Source organism: Canis lupus, chromosome X, assembly GCF_011100685.1.
Source record: "Canis lupus familiaris isolate Mischka breed German Shepherd chromosome X, alternate assembly UU_Cfam_GSD_1.0, whole genome shotgun sequence".
NCBI lineage: Eukaryota > Metazoa > Chordata > Mammalia > Carnivora > Canidae > Canis > Canis lupus.
The window spans coordinates 46,011,577-46,028,586 of NC_049260.1; the positions used below are offsets into that span (position 1 = coordinate 46,011,577).

The window sequence follows — 17,010 nt, forward strand, 5'->3', positions numbered from 1 at the left end:
AAACCAGTCATCATAATAGTTAAGGAGGAGGGACAACAGCTCTGGGTGTTAGGGTGGAAGGAAGGAGAAGAGAACCATTCCAAATGATAAATGAGAAATTAAACCAACAGATCAAGACAGTATGTCAAAGACTGTTTGCATGTCAAGGCCAGTCCTTCTTGCCCTCAAGTCTTTCCAAAGACAGCAAGGAAGGTGGCAAAAAGAGGAGTGCACTTCCCTCTGTTTACTCATGCTGAATTCTTTCATTTTTTCAAAACAAGGCCCAGTTTTCCTTCCATGCCTCTTCTAGGCCCTCTTCCAACTCCCAAAGAACCCGAAACTAATCCCCCTTGAAGTTTTTACATCTACTGTCTATCAGATCTTAAGTTCCTCAGGATGGATTTCATGTCTGCTTTATTCTTTCAGCCCTGATGACCTCGCTGGTTCTTTGTGCCCTTAAATGTCTCAAGAAATATCTGCTGATTGGCTGATCTAGCCTTCTGGGGGGAGAGTGGAAAGGGGTGTTGTCTGATGGCCCGGAAGGGGAGACTGAAGCCAGTACTCACGTGAGGGCAGCATAGTCAGGTCCCCCCACCTGCCTGCTGGCCTTGAGTAGATCAAGAATTCCACCAGCGCCACTCCCATTCCCAAGCTTGCCTTCGACCCCTTCTACCATGTCCTCATCCGTTGTATAGTCCTCCTGTTTGGGAAAGAGATATCACCTTGGCTGCTGAGAGCTGCCCTGGTCAGGCCCTGGGATACAATGTTGACATTCTTATTCCAGATACTAATCTCCTCTGAGCACCAAGTATAGACCAAGCACTAAGCAGAATATTCACTCTTTCATTTTAATCTCCGCAGCATCTTTGTGAGGTAGGTATTATTGTATGTATGAGATAGGCATTTTATAAGCAGAATATTCACTCTTTCATTTTAATCTCCACAGCATCTTTGTGAGGTAGCTATTATTGTATGTACGAGATAGGCATTTTAACTGTCTATTATGTGTATGAGGTAGGTATTTTAACTCCTGTTTTACAGGTAAGGAAACTAAGGTTCATCAGTAAAGTAAATAAGTTGTATAAGGTCATAATCAAGGTATCCAAATCAGAGACTCCTTTCTGCTACATCACAATGCCTTTTATTCAACCCTGAATATGTTTTAATATTTTAATCATTTTAAATTTATATCTTAATATACTTACATTTTAATATATATTTTAATATATTTAGTATTTAATCACAATGCCTTTTATTCTACCTTGAAATATTTAAAAATATTTCTACTAAATTATAATCTTCCAGTCATATGCTTAGCTACACTGCACTTTAGCACACAATCTTTCATTTAATAAATATTTTGGAAACTGAATGCATAGGGTATCTTCCCTGTCCCCCCCGCCCCCCACGAGAATGACAATTTGTCTTCTGTTTCTGTAACCAGAATGGCAGAAGACCAGACACAGGATAGGCTCCTACCTCAATGTCAAACTCAACTTCTCCTGGTTCACGAACTCGGTTGGGGTCAGAGCAAGGCTTTGCACGGGGTAACTTTCGGGGAAATTCTAGAAAAATAGTGAAATGCACATATTGTGAAGCTAAGATTAACATCTGGGCCCAATACCCAGGGGGGGAAAGAATATAATTTTCCTAAAAGTAATGACCAAAGACAACTAATTTAGGGAGATTAGGAACTGGTTTATAAATAAATCTCTAGAGCAAAGAATACATAGAAACCTAAAGAGCTGGTAAATTCAGAATATCAACAAGCTCAGGCCTAAGACCTTTGGCCTATCAAGAGGACCCAAAACAAACATGAAACAGGCAGAAAAGGAACAAGAAAGAATAGGTACACACTTGGTCTTATTATCAGGGTCGCCTTCTCCTTTCCCAATCTCTCATCAATCTGCAGTTCATCATCTGAATCCAAGTCAAAATCATCTTCCATCACTTGTTCTGCCATCAGCCTAGCCTTGTCCGCCTTCTTTGTGAGCTTGGCTCGCCGAGACTTGGATAGGCTCTTTACCCTCTTGGTACTAAAAAGAGAAGAACACATGGTCACATTCAATATTGTTAAGATAGCAATTCTCCCCAAATTGGTCTATAGACTCAATACAATCCCTATCAAAATCCAGCTAATTTCTTTTATAGAAATTAATAAGCTTATACTCAAATGCATACAAGCATACAAAGGACTTACTATGGCCAAAAGAATTTTGAAAAAGGACAAAATTAGAGTATTCTCTACTCAACTTCAAAATTCACTAAAAAGCAACAGTAGTTAAGGTAGTATAATATTAGCAAAAGGATAGACATGTACAGTGCAAGAGGGTTCCCCCTTCTCCACATCCTCTCCAACATTTGTTGTTTGTCTTGTTAATTTTCGCTATTCTCACTGGTGTGAGGTGGTATCTCATTGTAGTTTTGATTTGTATTTCCCTGATGGCAAGTGATACGGTGCACTTTCTCATGTGCTTCTTGGCCATGTGTATGTCTTCTTTGGTGAAATTTCTGTTCATGTCTTTTGCCCATTTCATGATTGGATTGTTCGTTTCTTTGCTGTTGAGTTTAATAAGTTCTCTATAGATCTTGGATATTGGCCCTTTATCTGATAGGTCATTTGCAAATATCTTCTCTCATTTTGTAGGTTGTCTTTTAGTTTTGTTGACTGTTTTTTGTTTTTTTTTTTTTTGCTGTGCAGAAGCTTTTTATCTTAATTAAGTCCCAACAGTTCATTTTGGCTTTTGTTTACTTTGCCTTCATAGATGTATCTTGCAAGAAGTTGCTGTGGCCGAGTTCAAAAAGGGTGTTGCCTGTGTTCTCTCTAGGATTTTGATGGAATCTTGTCTCACATTTAGATCTTTCATCCATTTTGAGTTTATCTTTGTGTATGGTGTAAGAGAATGGTCTAGTCTCATTCTTCTGCACGTGGCTGTCCAACTTTCCCAGCACCATGCACTGTTGGTGAGAATGTGAACTGGTACAGCCACTCTGGAAAACATTGTGGAGGTTCCTCAAAGAGTTAGAAATAGAGCTACCCTATGACCCAGCAACTGCACTACTCAGTATTTACCCCAAAGGCACAGATGCAGTGAAACGCTGGAACACCTGCACCCCAATGCTTATAGCAGCAATGTCCACAATAGTCAAACTGTGGAAGGAGCCTCGATATCCTTCGACAGATAAATGGATAAAGAAGATGTGGTATATATATACCATGGAATATTACTCAGCCATCAGAAAGGACAAATACCTACCATTTGCTTCGACGTGTATGGAACTGGAGGATATGCTGAGTGAAGTAAGCCAATCGGAGGACAATCATCATATGATTTTACTCATACAGGGAATATAAGACATAGTGAAAGGGATTATAAGAGAAAGGAGGGAAAATAAGTGGGAAAAATTAGAAAAGGTGACAAAAATTGAGACTCCTAACTCTGGGAAATGAACAAAGGGTAGTGGAAGGGGAGGTGGGTGGGGGTATGAGGTAACTGGGTTATGGGCACTGAGGAGGGCACTTGATGGGATGAGCACTGGGTGTTATACTGTATGTTGGCAAATTGAACTTCAATGAAAAAGAACAGGATAGGCATATACATCAATGGAACCAGTTGAGTCTAGAACCAACATTTCAATTTATGGTAAATTGATTTCTGCCAAAGGTGCTAAGGTAATACAGTGGGGGAAAGGATGGTCTTTTTAACAAATGGTGCTGAGAAAACTGGATAACACATGTAAAGAAATGAATGTGTATTCTTACATCATACACAAAAATTAACTCAAAATGGATCCTAGATCTACATGGAAAAGCTAAAACTAAAAATACTTCTAGGAAAAAATATAGGAAACTATATTCGATGACCTGGGATTAGGTAAAATTCAAAACATTTCTGCTTCAAAGAGATACCATTAAGAAAATTAAAAGAAAAAAAAAGAAAGAAAGAAAATGAAAAGACAAGCCAACGACTGGGAGAAAAATCTCTGCAAATCATTTATTTGGGAAAGGATTTGTATCCAGAATATTTAAGTAACTGTTAGAACTCAATAATAAGACAAACAAGCCAATTTAAAACTGAGCAAAATTGGGGCAGCCCTGGTGGCTCAGCAGTTTAGCACCGCCTTCAGCCTGGGCTGTGATCCTGGAGAGCCAGCATCAAGTCCCATGTCAGGCTCCCTGCATGGAGCCTGCGTCTACCTCTGCCTGTGTCTCTGCCTCTCTCTCTGTGTTTCTCATGAATAAATAAAATCTTTAAAATAAATAAATAAAAATTTTTAAAAAACTGACCAAAAGATTTGAATAGACATTTCTCTAAAGATAATATACAAATGGCCAATAATCACACAAAAAGATGCTCAAAGCATTAGTTATTAGGGAAATGCAAATCTAAACCACAATGAGATACCACTTAATATCCATTAGAATGGCTATAATAAAAAAGATAATAACAACTGTTAGCCAATATACTGCTGGTGGGAATATAAAGTGGTACAGACACTTCAGAATAAATTTTGGCAGTTTCTTAAAGAATTAAACAATAAGTTACCATATGACCCCAAATTTTACTCCTGAGAAACAGAAACATACGTCCATACAAAAACTTATATGCAAATGCTCATAGCACCATTATCAATAATAGCCAAAAAGTGGAATCAATCCAAATAACCATCAACCAGTAAATGGATAAACAAAAATGTGGTATATCCATACTATTCAGAAATAAAAAGGAACCAATTAATGATAAACACTATATCATGCATGAACGTTAAAAACATTGTGCTAAGTGAAAAGCCAGACATAGAAGACCACATATTATATTATTCCATTTATATATGTCTAGAAAAGGCAAATATAGAGACAGAAAGTAAATTAGTGGTTCCTTGGGCCTGGGAAAGAGAACCAAAAGACTAATTATAAGTGAATAAGAGGGATCTTTTTGGGGTGATAGAAGTGTTCTACAATTGGATTGCAGTGATAGTTGCATGTTCTTCAAATTTACTACAAGTTATTTAATTGTATACTTAAAGCAGGTTAATTGTAAGGTATGTAGGGTATACCTAAAAAAAGCTGTTAAAATATATATAAAAGAAATGGAACTAAAAACATGGCTTAAATAATCCTGTCAGATATGGTAAACAACATTAACCAGTACAAACTGCTGAAATAAATCTTAAAGGTAAAAAAAACACAAGTTTTGGTAAATCAGTATACTTGATACATACATTCAGCAGTTATTTGGTGAACTGGCTTTCAGTAAATTGGCTGACATTAAATTGACCTATTTTCTACCTCACAGGGTTTTAATTTAGGAGGATCAAATGAGCTAATACAGAGACCAAGACATGGCAGGCGCCCAATGCTAGCTAACCATATCATTAAGTTCTCTGGGCCTCAGTTTCCACATTAATAAAATGGGGATAGCAACATTTAACTTTCAGGGTTGTTGTGAGGATTAAATAAAATAATGTACTAAACAGCTTAGATAAAGTCTGATGCAGAGCCAGGAGCTCAATAAGTGGTAGCTATTTATACCCTGGTCTTTTAAATATGAAAAATGTCAAACATAAACAATATAAAAATGTAACTCTTATGTACCTTTCACTCAGTTAAGTTTCATTAATTATCAACACAGCAAATCTTGTTTAATTTGTACCTCAGTCCTCTGCAAGACACTGGATTATTTTGGAGAAAAGCCCAGACATAATATCATATGGTCTGTAAATATTTCTCTATCTTGTCTCTCTAGGTTCACTTAACAGCAGTCTCTGGCAGCTGCAGGAGGTAACAGAAGCAGCATAAAGAAGGCTAGTGGGGAAGGGGAAAATGTTTCATTGTGTCCTCAACAGCCATTACAGGCTGAACCCCTAGGACACTAAGGAGGGCACTTGATGGAATGAGCACTAGGTATTATACTATATGATGGCAAATTGAATTTAAATTTTAAAAAAGGGACTCTCAATTTTCTCCTCCTCAGGAGACCTATCATGGACCAAGGCAACGTTCAACAGTCTGTTATTGTTAGCAACTTGGTTCTCAAATCCCAAGAATAGCTCTGCTGCTTTCAGAATCTGCCCTATCTCACACTCCCTTTTCCCTTATTTTCCAGCCAGGTGGACCTACTCTACCTGCCCTTGGGATCCTTTTTCCCCACAAAAAAATGCGACGAAGGTATCCTTGGCATTTGTGTTCCTTCCTATACTGTTCATACTTTACTTGGTTCTTGACTGTTCCTGTCTGGTATTCTGGGGGTCCAGATGATCACTCTTACTGCCTACCTCTGCCTCCCTACATGTTTCAGGATTTCTGATGATCTGCTTAGCTTCTGGTTATACCCATACCATCATCACCATCACTTTTCATCTTCATCATTTTATTTATAAGAGCTACCACTGATTAAGCATTTACTATGTGCTAGGCCTTGTGATAAGGACTTCACATACCTTATTTAGTCCTCCAACAACCCTAGGGTAAGCTTTATCTATAGAAGAGATATAATGAGGACACTGAGGTGCAGGGTTAATTAACTTGCCAAGATTGATCACACACAGTGAATTCGCATCAGGGCTGGGATTCAAACTCAGGACTGATTCCCAAGCCTGTGTTTTTTGTTGTGAATGCTTTTGTTTTATTCTTTTAGAAAATGTTCTGTTAAAAATTATTTTAAGAAAAGTAATACATGCAATTGCTGGGTCGTAGGGCAGATCTATTTTTAACTCTTTGAGGAACCTCCACACAGTTCACATTACCCCAAAGATACAGATGCCATGAAACGCCGGGACACCTGCACCCCGATGTTTCTAGCAGCAATGTCCACAATAGCCAAACTGTGGAAGGAGCCTCGGTGTCCATCGAAAGATGAATGGATAAAGATGTGGTTTATGTATACAATGGAATATTATTCAGCCATTAGAAACGACAAATACCCACCATTTGCTTAGACGTGGATGGAATTGGAGGGTATTATGCTGAGTGAAATAAGTCAATCAGAGAAGGACAAACATTATATGGTCTCATTCATTTGGGGAATATAAAAATAGTGAAAGGGAATAAAGGGGAAAGGAGAAAACTAAGTGGGAAATATCAGAAAGGGAGACAGACCATGAAAGACTCCTAACTCTGGGAAACGAACTAGGGGTGGTGGAAGGGGAGGTGGGCGGGGGGGTGGGGGTGACTGGGTGGCAGGCACTGAGGTGGGCACTTGACAGGATGAGCACTGGGTATTATTCTGTATATTGACAAATTGAACACCAATAAAAAATAAATTTATTTAAAAAAATTAAAATAAAATAAAAAAGAAAAGTAATACATGCTTGTTGTACAAAACTCAAATGCTACTGAAGTGAAAATTTCCTCTCCTGGCTCCCCTACTATCCTACTTTCCAGAGATAACTATTGTTACAAGTTTGGTGTGACAAGTGTAAAATATATAATGAATATATTTATTTGCATGATTACATATGATTATCTCTAGAAGAAAATTATTGACACTGGTCGTCCATGGGGAGGGGAACTGGGGAATAGGGACGGGGATAAAATTTTTCACTATGTATTGTTACATACTTCTGCAATTTTAAACAGCATATATTAAATTTTAAACCTCCTCATAAAAATTAAATTAAAAATAAGGAAGTCTGTATGCCACTTTTCTACACAAGCACACACACACACACACACAAACACATGTGCACACACACCTTTTTAAAAAATTAAAATGGAACTATTACTATATATTATTTTGTAACCTGATTTTTTTCACTTAAGAATACATCTTGGACACCTTTTCATGTCAACAGATATTAAATTTATTCCCTTTAACAGCTACATGGTATTCTATCCTATAGAGGTACCATAATTCATTTAACCAACCCTTATTGATTAACACAATTATAATTACTTTCTATTACAATGATGCTATGAACACTGAACATTTCTCTTAACACACCTGTGCAAATATTTCTGCAAAATTCCTAAAACCCTCACAGCAGAAGATATATTAAAAAACTAATGCTCTTAATCAGTATGCTATATTCCCTTTTATTTCTGCCAGTGGTTCTGACCCACTGACTTGCTGAAATTTCTACAACTTATACAAGACTTTTCTCAGACTGCCAATTAGATTCCAGGCCTCTCCCCCAACACACCATGGTTCTCTGAACTAAGCGATATCTGATAATATATGGGTATTTCCCCAAGTGCAGTCCCTCCCCCACCCATGTCCCAGCCCCAGGTCCCAATTCCATGCTCTATCTCAGTGACATGTTGCCACTGAGTCCCAGTATCTCTGTGTTCCTTCTTCCCATCTTACCTGCCATTAGACACCAACAGGGCCAGCGGACCCTCATTCCCATCAAGGTCCAAGTCTGGTGAGTCATCATCTGAGTCATTCAGGCAGGTACCAGTGATGTTGAACTGCAGAAGGAGGAGGCTCAGTTGTCACCTGTCTGGGACTCTCATGTGAATCAGGATGACCAGTTCCTTTAGGTTTCACTGGTTGAGTTCACTGTTAAAAACCACCTGAACCAAGGCCTCCTGCTACACTGTCCCCCACCCCCACCCCAAATCATCACAAGAAGAAGAGGCTGAGAATGTGTGGCTACCTCGGGGGGAACCTATCAATCTTGTAAAACGTGTTCCCCAAAAAGAGGGGAGAGCATCTTCACATGCCCATGCAGAGCATCACAATCTTGAAGCAAGGTGGAGTTCTGGAGAAGGGCTTTTCTTAAGGACCTGTTCAAGACTCCAACCTGACACTCACGTACCATATTCTTAAATGTTACTCCCATCCAGCATTTCCAGATTTAGCTCAGATAGTCATGTTTTCTGAGAAAAGCTCCTGACCATCACTCCTGCTCAGATAAACTCATCCCCCCCTCTGTGTCTGAGGGTCCCATATATGGTATTTATAATACCTCATTGCACTCATTTGTTTTCATGCCTGTCTTTCTCACTAGACTGTCAGTCTCTTGAGGGTTACATTCACAGCACCTATCACAGTGCCCAGCACAGACAAGGTCTCAATAAATGCCTGTTAAATGAGTGGGACTGGTAGCCTAACACCAGGGGCCCTACGGGAGGTGGGAGTACAAGACAATCCTTTTGATACCCTGCTCTTCCAAGGGACCCAAAGGGGATGGGCTGAACCCATGGGCCAGCACCCACCTTTGCTTTCTGGGAAGAGCCTGTCTTCAGTGCCTGATGATTGTATGTATCCATGAGATTATAGCTCAATTGGCCAGCAGGCCCCAAGGCTGAGCATTCCTTGCCCTTTCGCTCTGCCTTCTTGAAGAGTTCCTTGGGCTTCAGGCCTTTCTTCTTTGAACCACTTTTGGAGGGCAGTGACAGCCTGGACATGGATACTGAAGTGGAATGGACTGGCCTGGTTAAGGGAATGGAGCCAGCTGGGAAGATCCTCTGCAGCCCAAAGATATTGCTCGCCTTCCCAACGTTCTGTTGGAAGATATCCTACAAGAGTATTAGTACACGAGGGGGTTAGAGCTTACTCAAGGGTTCTCTCTATGCTAAGAGCAGTGGTCTATTCATGGCACTGGCAGTAATGCCATGGAAGCAGCTTACAGATGCTCCACCTCTAGATGCACACCCTAGTTTTTTCATAGTGAGTTCATCATCAAGAATTTACTGGGTGGCATTTCTTTACTCAGTCATCAACAAGTAAGGAGAAGACGAGCAGAGGAAAAGCCCAGCACTACTGTCAAAATTGGAGTAGACTCCAAATGCAGCTGGCGTGAAACAGAAAATACTTGAGTCCTAAACTGTGTGGTTCCAACCCTAAGGACTGCAGGATTCGAGACAGGGTCTAGTTCCAATTCTGCCACTAGCTAGCTCTGTGACCTCAGGTAAGTGATCTGACTACTAAGGCTCTGTTTGCTCAGCTGTAAAATTAAAGGAGCAGACTAGAAAGGTGGTTTTCAAAGATGCCCCATGGCTCCTTTGAATTTCTTGGGAGGATCCCTGAAGACTGGAGGTGGGTGGAAGGCAAACAAGAGGAACATGTGGAGATCTAAGCCTCTTGCCTTCACCTTATTCACATCAGCTGTGCTTTGATTGGTTGTCTATTGACCTTCCATGTAAGATTTCATTTGATGGAGGGAAAAAAATGGTTCCATCACTTTAAAACATTTGAAAGCCAATGGACCAGACATGATCCATCTCTACATCCTTTTTTTAATGAGCCTAAAGTTTTGTATATACAAAATTGATGTAAGTGGAAAGAGCTGGAGAAAAGGTAGGTCCTGTAACTAAAATCTGAAGGATTCTGACAGATGGGAATGGAGGAAAAGGAGGTAGGAGGTGGACAATGTAAGCTATGGTGTAGGCAGTAAAACATGCTGCACCCAGTGAGGCTAGAAGCCCAACTTCCCAGTGGCTCACTCTGACTACCCTTCAGCATAGATTTAGTGCCTATATCCTGAGTGCTAAATGAAAATTGACAGCTTCTAAGTTAAAGGAGAGTTTAAACTTCCTTAAGTCCAATTGTCCTCTGGTGCCTCTGCTACTTCACCAGCCCACACCAAGTTCTCTCTTTGCTACAAAGTCTATTAATAACAATGGCTCACATTTATTGAGTACTTACTCTGCCAGGCACTGTGCAGGGGCTCTACATACATTAGCTCTTGATCTTAACAAAACTCGGAAAAGGTAGTTTTACATTCTCCCTTTATAGATAAGGATACTAAGGCTCTGAAAGGCTTGCATGTGAAGGAGCAGGAACCAGAATCCGTCTCTGAGTCTCTTACTATCTATACCTTACTGCCTCATGGTATAAGCCACCTGTTGAAAAATGCCTTTGTAATCATGTTTAATCTGGGAGAATTGTCATTTTGTAGAAGGCAGAGACTGAGTCAAAATATTAATACCAACAACTCCTACTATGACTTCCACCACCCACCACTATCACGACCCACCATCAGAATTTATTGAACACTTACTATATTGCCAAGTACTATACTCAAGTGCTCAGCCTGTGTCACCTTATTTTAACAACCCCTGAGTAGGTGTAATTATCCCCACTTTAGAAACAAGGAAACTGAGGCTTAGGCAGTGGACTTTGCCCAGGGTCCTCTACAAGATTCTGAGTTCTTTGTAGGCAGACAATGAATTATTTATGTATTGTAAGCACCTAGCCTAATGTGAGGCACCCTGGAGGCCCATGATAATTATTTAAATTAATGAATAAATAAATGAGTAAATAGAGTCCTTGGTGGGGTTTTGCCAACCCTACCCTGAGCTCTCAAGTCAACTGAAGAAGCCTGACCTACCACTTGAGCCTTGAGCCCTTCCCAAATGCCTCCCCTGTGCCCCTGCTTCTTACTTCCACCAGGCGGATCTCCCTAGCCAGATCTTTAATGAGCTGTACGGTCCGCACTGTCTCCGGAATCTCATCCTCGTGGTCTGGCAGAGCCTGTCAAACAAAAGGCATAAGGAATAGACCCACACATAAACAGACAAGTGATTTTTGACAAAGGTACCAAGGTAATTTAATGGAGAAAGAGTAGTCTCTTTAACAACCGGTACTGGACCAACTGGATAACCGTATGCAAAAAAAAAAACCTCAATCCATATCCTTGTCACACATATAAACTCAAAATGGATCAAAGGCTAAAATGTAAAATCTAAAATTATAACAGCTTTAGAAGAAAACAGAGGCAAAAATCTTTGCAACCTTGGGTTAGATCAAGATTTCTGAGGACACAAAAAGCATGAACCATAAAAGAAAAACTGATAAATCGGGTTTCTAAAAAACAAAAACTTTTTTGAAAAACACTGTAAAGACAAATCAGAGACTGCAGGGAAATGTTTGCAAAACCTCTATCTGATAAAGGACAGTGTAAAGGGGTGTGAGGAACTTGGTGAGGAGCCACACCCCTCAAAAAAGTCAAGGACCTGGGGGAGATCCCTGGGGACAACCCAGTCTCTCCACTTGTGAGGACAGAGCCCAGTGCTGAGCACCTACAGGGCCATGGCTAGCTCAACAGCAACCCAGGTTGGGATCTCTTGAGGGTCTCTTTTAATTTGTCTGCAATCTTTCTGAGTCCTCGAGATTTCCATCTTTAGGTAGACAGATCTCTTAAGCTTTTCCCTTGTGATTTCTTCTACCAGTGTTCACTTCACTTCTGTATCCAGAGGACTGATAAAAAAAAATCCTCAGCATTACCTTATTTCCCATGGTTTGATTCTTTATCACTTTAATTCTTTTAATCTATCTGGAATCTATTTTGGTGGCTGGATAGGGGTAGGGTCTGAGGATCCATGTGATCTAGCTGGATAAATTTAATAGCTCCCTCCTCCAGGCCCAGTGGCTCTGGAAAGGTGAGGGAGCAAGTACCTCCCATGGAAGTAATCTTCACAAAAGACTACTTCCATGAGAATGGGCTCCTCAGATCTGTGTCCTACTCTTCTTCAGCTCCCCTTGGCCATGCTATTTGGGGTCATCCTGGCTCAAGGCATGAGTATTGAGGACTCATTCCTCTCCTTTGTTGTTCCTGGGATAGAGTCACTCTGAAGGTCACTTCATGGTCGGGAGGCGGGGTAGGGGGCAGTGGTCAGAAGGTAGACACACCTGAGCGATGTGGAGAAATAGAAGAGTAGGCTAAGGCCCAGATGCAGGTATGTGCAGGGAGAAAAGAAGTCCCAAAACATGAAGTCCAATGATGTCTGAGGGGAAAGTTGGCAACCGAAATGGGGAGACTATGCAGGTTAAGCCTACAATGGCTAAAATTGTAGGGGGGTAGTCACTCTGTATGCAGGGGGGAAAGTCTATGCAGGGGGGACACTGTATGCAGGGGGGGAAGTCTATGAAGAATATCAAAAGCATAAGAGAACATCTTGATATTTCTTCTGTTTTGTTGCATTTCTTAAAAATTTTTTTTAAAGTCAACATGTTGAGTAGGTAATTCATTTACATAAGTCAAAAATCAAATATAAAAAGATACATATTGAAAAGCCTCAATATACATTTGTCCCTGCCATCAGTCCCATTAGCCCATACCCACAGGTAATCACTTTTACTACTGTCTTCCGCATCCCTCCAGATTGTGTCCTCAGCACATACAAATATAATTTTTATTTCCCCCCTTTTAACACATAAGGTAGCACATCATCCACATGGTTCTATGCCTCTAGCTGACAAATTCTGGAGATCTTTCCAAATCAGTATACAGAAAACTTCCTTAATCTCTTTTATAGCTGTTTAGTATTCAATTGGACAGATGGATATTGGTGTATTTCTAAAAAGGCATTTTGGCAGTATGCATCAAGAGCCTTACATTTTTTCATATACTTTGAGCCAATAATTGCTCTTCTAGGAATCCATCCTGAAGCAACAGTCAAGAGATGAGGGACAAAGGTTGGTGCAAATAGACAGTCACCGTATGATTTTCTGTAACTACCCCACAAATAAATAAAGCAACAATAAACAAGTGGTTAGGTAAGGATGGTACATCCCTGCAAAAGAATATCATTTAGCTATTAACAATGGAGAACTTTGATGACACAGGAAAATGAACACAAGTCAACAAATTCAGATACAAAATTGTATGTACAGAGTGATAGCAATCATGTTTCTTAAATGCATATAAAAAAGACCAGAAGAAAATATATCCAAATGTTAATGTTAATTCCGAGTGTTAAAATTACAGGTGATGTTTCTCCCTTCTCATACTCTTCTGTAGTCTTTCTAATTTCTTTTTATAATCAGAACAAAAGGTTTGAAAATGTAATCCAAGGAGTCCTAGCCCAGTCCTCCATTCTAACCCCAGGAGCCCACAAGCCTCCCCCATCTCTTCTACTTCCCCAAAGCATCTTTTGGTAGATACCCAAAGCCAGTCCCTATTGAGGGCAAACTCTAAGGACATAGAGAAAAGTGTATATTTACTTCTTTCCTTGTCCAGGCTCTAAAGGCCAAGTTCAGAGCTTTGCCACCATGCACCAGGTAGGACGCTGGATGCCTCCTGTTCTCTCGCAAACCTAAATGGGGCAAGAGGAAGGCAGAAGGTCAATGAAGCCACGCCGGGAAGTGAAGGAATTGTTAACTTTTTTTCAGGCAACCAGAAAAAATGCTCAAGGTTCTAAGCACAACCCCAGATCTCAGTTCTTATAATACTGTTCATTTAATGAGTACCTTCTACATGCCAGACATCTAATATCTACTCTTTCATTTAATCCTTATACCCACCCTCTAAGCCAAATATCATCATCTTCACTTTACAGTTCAGGAAACGAAGGCTCAAAGAGGCAAAAAGACTTAACCAAGGGCACAAAACTGAAGCTGTGTCTATCTAAATCTGAGGCTTGTGCTCCCTCTACCACACTGTAGGTTGTCTGACTCTTGACAGAGAATGTAACCACTCAGGAGGACCATGATTGCCACCTACATAGATCTGAAGGGCCATTAATAAATACCCTTATTCTAAGTTACTCCAGGAGGAGGTTATGACAAAAAGCCAAATTTTGGCTCAATACAGAATTTTCTACTGAACTAAACTGTTCAGAACAGGTAATAAGTGATTAGTAGCCTCTGATTGAACACTTGAGTGATAACCTGAATAGTTGGCAGAATGAGGGCTTGAAGTCGTGGGAAGGAGACTCTACTCACCAGCCTCTGAGGTTCTTTTTTTAAAGTTTGTTTGTTTGTTTATTTATTTATTTAAGAGAGAGAGAGAGAGAGAGAGAATATGTGCATACACACATGAGCAGGGTGAGGAGTGGAGGGGTTAGGGAGGAAGGTGAAAGAATCTCAAGCAGACTTCCCACTGAGCGCAGAGCCTAATAGGGGGCCTGATCTCACAACCTCAGCTGAAACCAAGAATCAGATGCTTAACCAATTGAGTCACTCAGGCACCCTGGCCTCTGAAGTTCTTTGCAACTTTAAAATGCTGATTCCTTATGGTCAAGTTACCCTGAACAATCCCAGGTCTGAACAAGGGAGCTGCTCTATTTCAAAACAGACCAGGAAAGAGGAATCCCAGCCGGTTGGCTTCTACCTGGGAACCAACACAATGGTGCCAGGATGGTCAGGACTGGGCCTTGTCCCCATCCCCAGAAAGCACATTCAGGAAACAGACTGTCCAGATTGAGTCTTCAATTAGCAGGAAAAAGGGATAATTTCACTGTGATTCAATTTTCTCACCCACCTTTGCTAAATAAAGTTAAAATCCGCACTCTACCTTTCATTATACTTAGTAAAAGAGCCAATCTCAAAAGATTACACACTATATGATTCCATTTTTATAGCATCTTTTAATGACAAAATTATGGAGATGGAAAAACAGATTGGCAGTTTCCAGAAGTTATGGACAGTGCAAGGGGAATGGGTGGGTGAGACTATAAAGGAGTAGCACACTAGGGAGATCTCTGTGGTGATGGAACAGTACTGCATCTTCACTGAGGTGATGGTTATGTGCATGTACATACACATGCATGCATGCTCAGACTCAGGGAAGCAGGGCAAAAGGGGCAGCTGGCAAAGGGATCCATACCTCGAAAGATGTCCAGGATGTGCTTTCCCACATACCAACAGATGGTCTCAAAGTTAGGAAACTTGAAGAGGTCTGCTGTGCTCAGCCGCTTCTCAATCTCATAGGCTCTAGAAGAAGCACATGACAACAGAGATCCTGTTTACTGAGCACCTACTATGTATCAGGTATTGCTCTGAATGCTTTGTATTCATTAACTCTAATCATCACCACTACCCTGTCAAATCCAACTTTGTAGGTTAGGGAACTTGAGCTCAAAGGTTATGGGACTTGCCCAAAGTCACATAAATGACTAAGTGAGGAAGGGGTATTCATCCTCACACTGATCATTATCAGGAACGAATATCTATTTCTTTCTGATCATCTCGCATCCTCTATATTGCACTCCTCACTAGAGGGGAGAACCCAAGGACTCCAGCAGATGGGAATGGCCAACGTGGGATCACAATGGCTTCAGCACTCACTTGAGTTGCATTTCGATGTTAAGGCTGTGTAAGAAGTTCCCTCCAAAGGCGAGGCAGTCCACGGGGGTCAGCACAGCATGGATCCATCCTGCAGTGTAACATGACAAAATCATAGCTGGCAGAGTGCCTTACTTCCTCTGGACAGCACTGTCCCACTCAGCTCAAACACAACTCCTTAGAGCAGGCAAGCCAGCATTGACTCAGAAAGTTCTGGCTCCTCCACTCTCCCATCACCTATGCTGCCACCATTAGAAACCTGAACTGGACCAACTTATATGGGGTTATTAAATTCCTATTTCCCTCCCCTCGACTTCAAGTCTCTCTGCTGCCTCAACCATCTTCTCTCTCATCTCTTAAAAGGGCATCACCTCCTTGCCAAGTCTCTCCCTTTTAACTAAATAAAACAAAGAGCTCTTGTGCTGAACAAACCTGAGTTCAAAGTCTGCCATTTTCTAGCTAAACATCTACTTCACAGGTTGGTTGTAAACTATGCATCTAGTTGGAACTCAATCATTCTCCTTGCCCTTGACTCTACACTGCCCTCTGAGACCTAATTTTTCTTCTTAAACCTTTCTCATATTCATCGCCCTTTCCCCATCCATCCATCCATCCATCCATCCATCCTACCAATGCCCTGGTTCAGATCCCTCATTATCTGTCACCTAGGCTACTTGCAACAGCCTCAAACTGGCTTCTCTACACCAGTGGTTCTCAAGGTATGGTCCAGGGAATGCTGGGACTCTGAGACTCCCTGAGAGCCTAGCAAGGTCAAAACTATGCCCATGATAATACTAAGAGGTTGTCTTTTTTTACCCTCATTCTCTCACAGGTATACAGTGGAGTTTTCCAGAGGGTAAATGACAGGATATCACAACATGCAGAAGCAGATTTGAGGATTCAGTAGATATGCAATGATATGCAATGCTTATCATTTTCTATTAATCCAGACATTAGAAAGATTTGCAAAAATGTAAATGCCATTCTTCCCACTAGATTTTTATTTGAAAAGTTATTTTTCATAAAAATTATTCATGCTAACACATAATGAGATTATAATTTCTCAATTAATAAACAA

At 40.6% G+C, this 17,010-nt stretch overlaps 1 protein-coding gene across 6 annotated transcripts in view; it reads right to left on the minus strand.

Annotated features, from left to right (window-relative positions):
• The window catches only part of PHF8 (PHD finger protein 8), a 106,583-nt gene that overhangs the window by 39,233 nt on the left and 50,340 nt on the right, over positions 1-17,010 (minus strand). For 3 of the 6 annotated variants that reach the window (XM_038587510.1, XM_038587511.1, XM_038587513.1), the window contains exons 9-17: positions 15,936-16,023; positions 15,475-15,581; positions 13,872-13,963; positions 11,310-11,399; positions 9,140-9,442; positions 8,286-8,389; positions 1,837-2,015; positions 1,459-1,544; positions 546-679 (exon numbers count right to left, since the gene is read on the minus strand). In XM_038587510.1, the coding sequence (XP_038443438.1) occupies positions 546-679; positions 1,459-1,544; positions 1,837-2,015; positions 8,286-8,389; positions 9,140-9,442; positions 11,310-11,399; positions 13,872-13,963; positions 15,475-15,581; positions 15,936-16,023 (1,183 nt within the window). The remainder of the gene's footprint in view (positions 1-545; positions 680-1,458; positions 1,545-1,836; positions 2,016-8,285; positions 8,390-9,139; positions 9,443-11,309; positions 11,400-13,871; positions 13,964-15,474; positions 15,582-15,935; positions 16,024-17,010) is intronic. The other 3 variants (XM_038587514.1, XM_038587515.1, XM_038587512.1) reach the window with 2 other exon arrangements.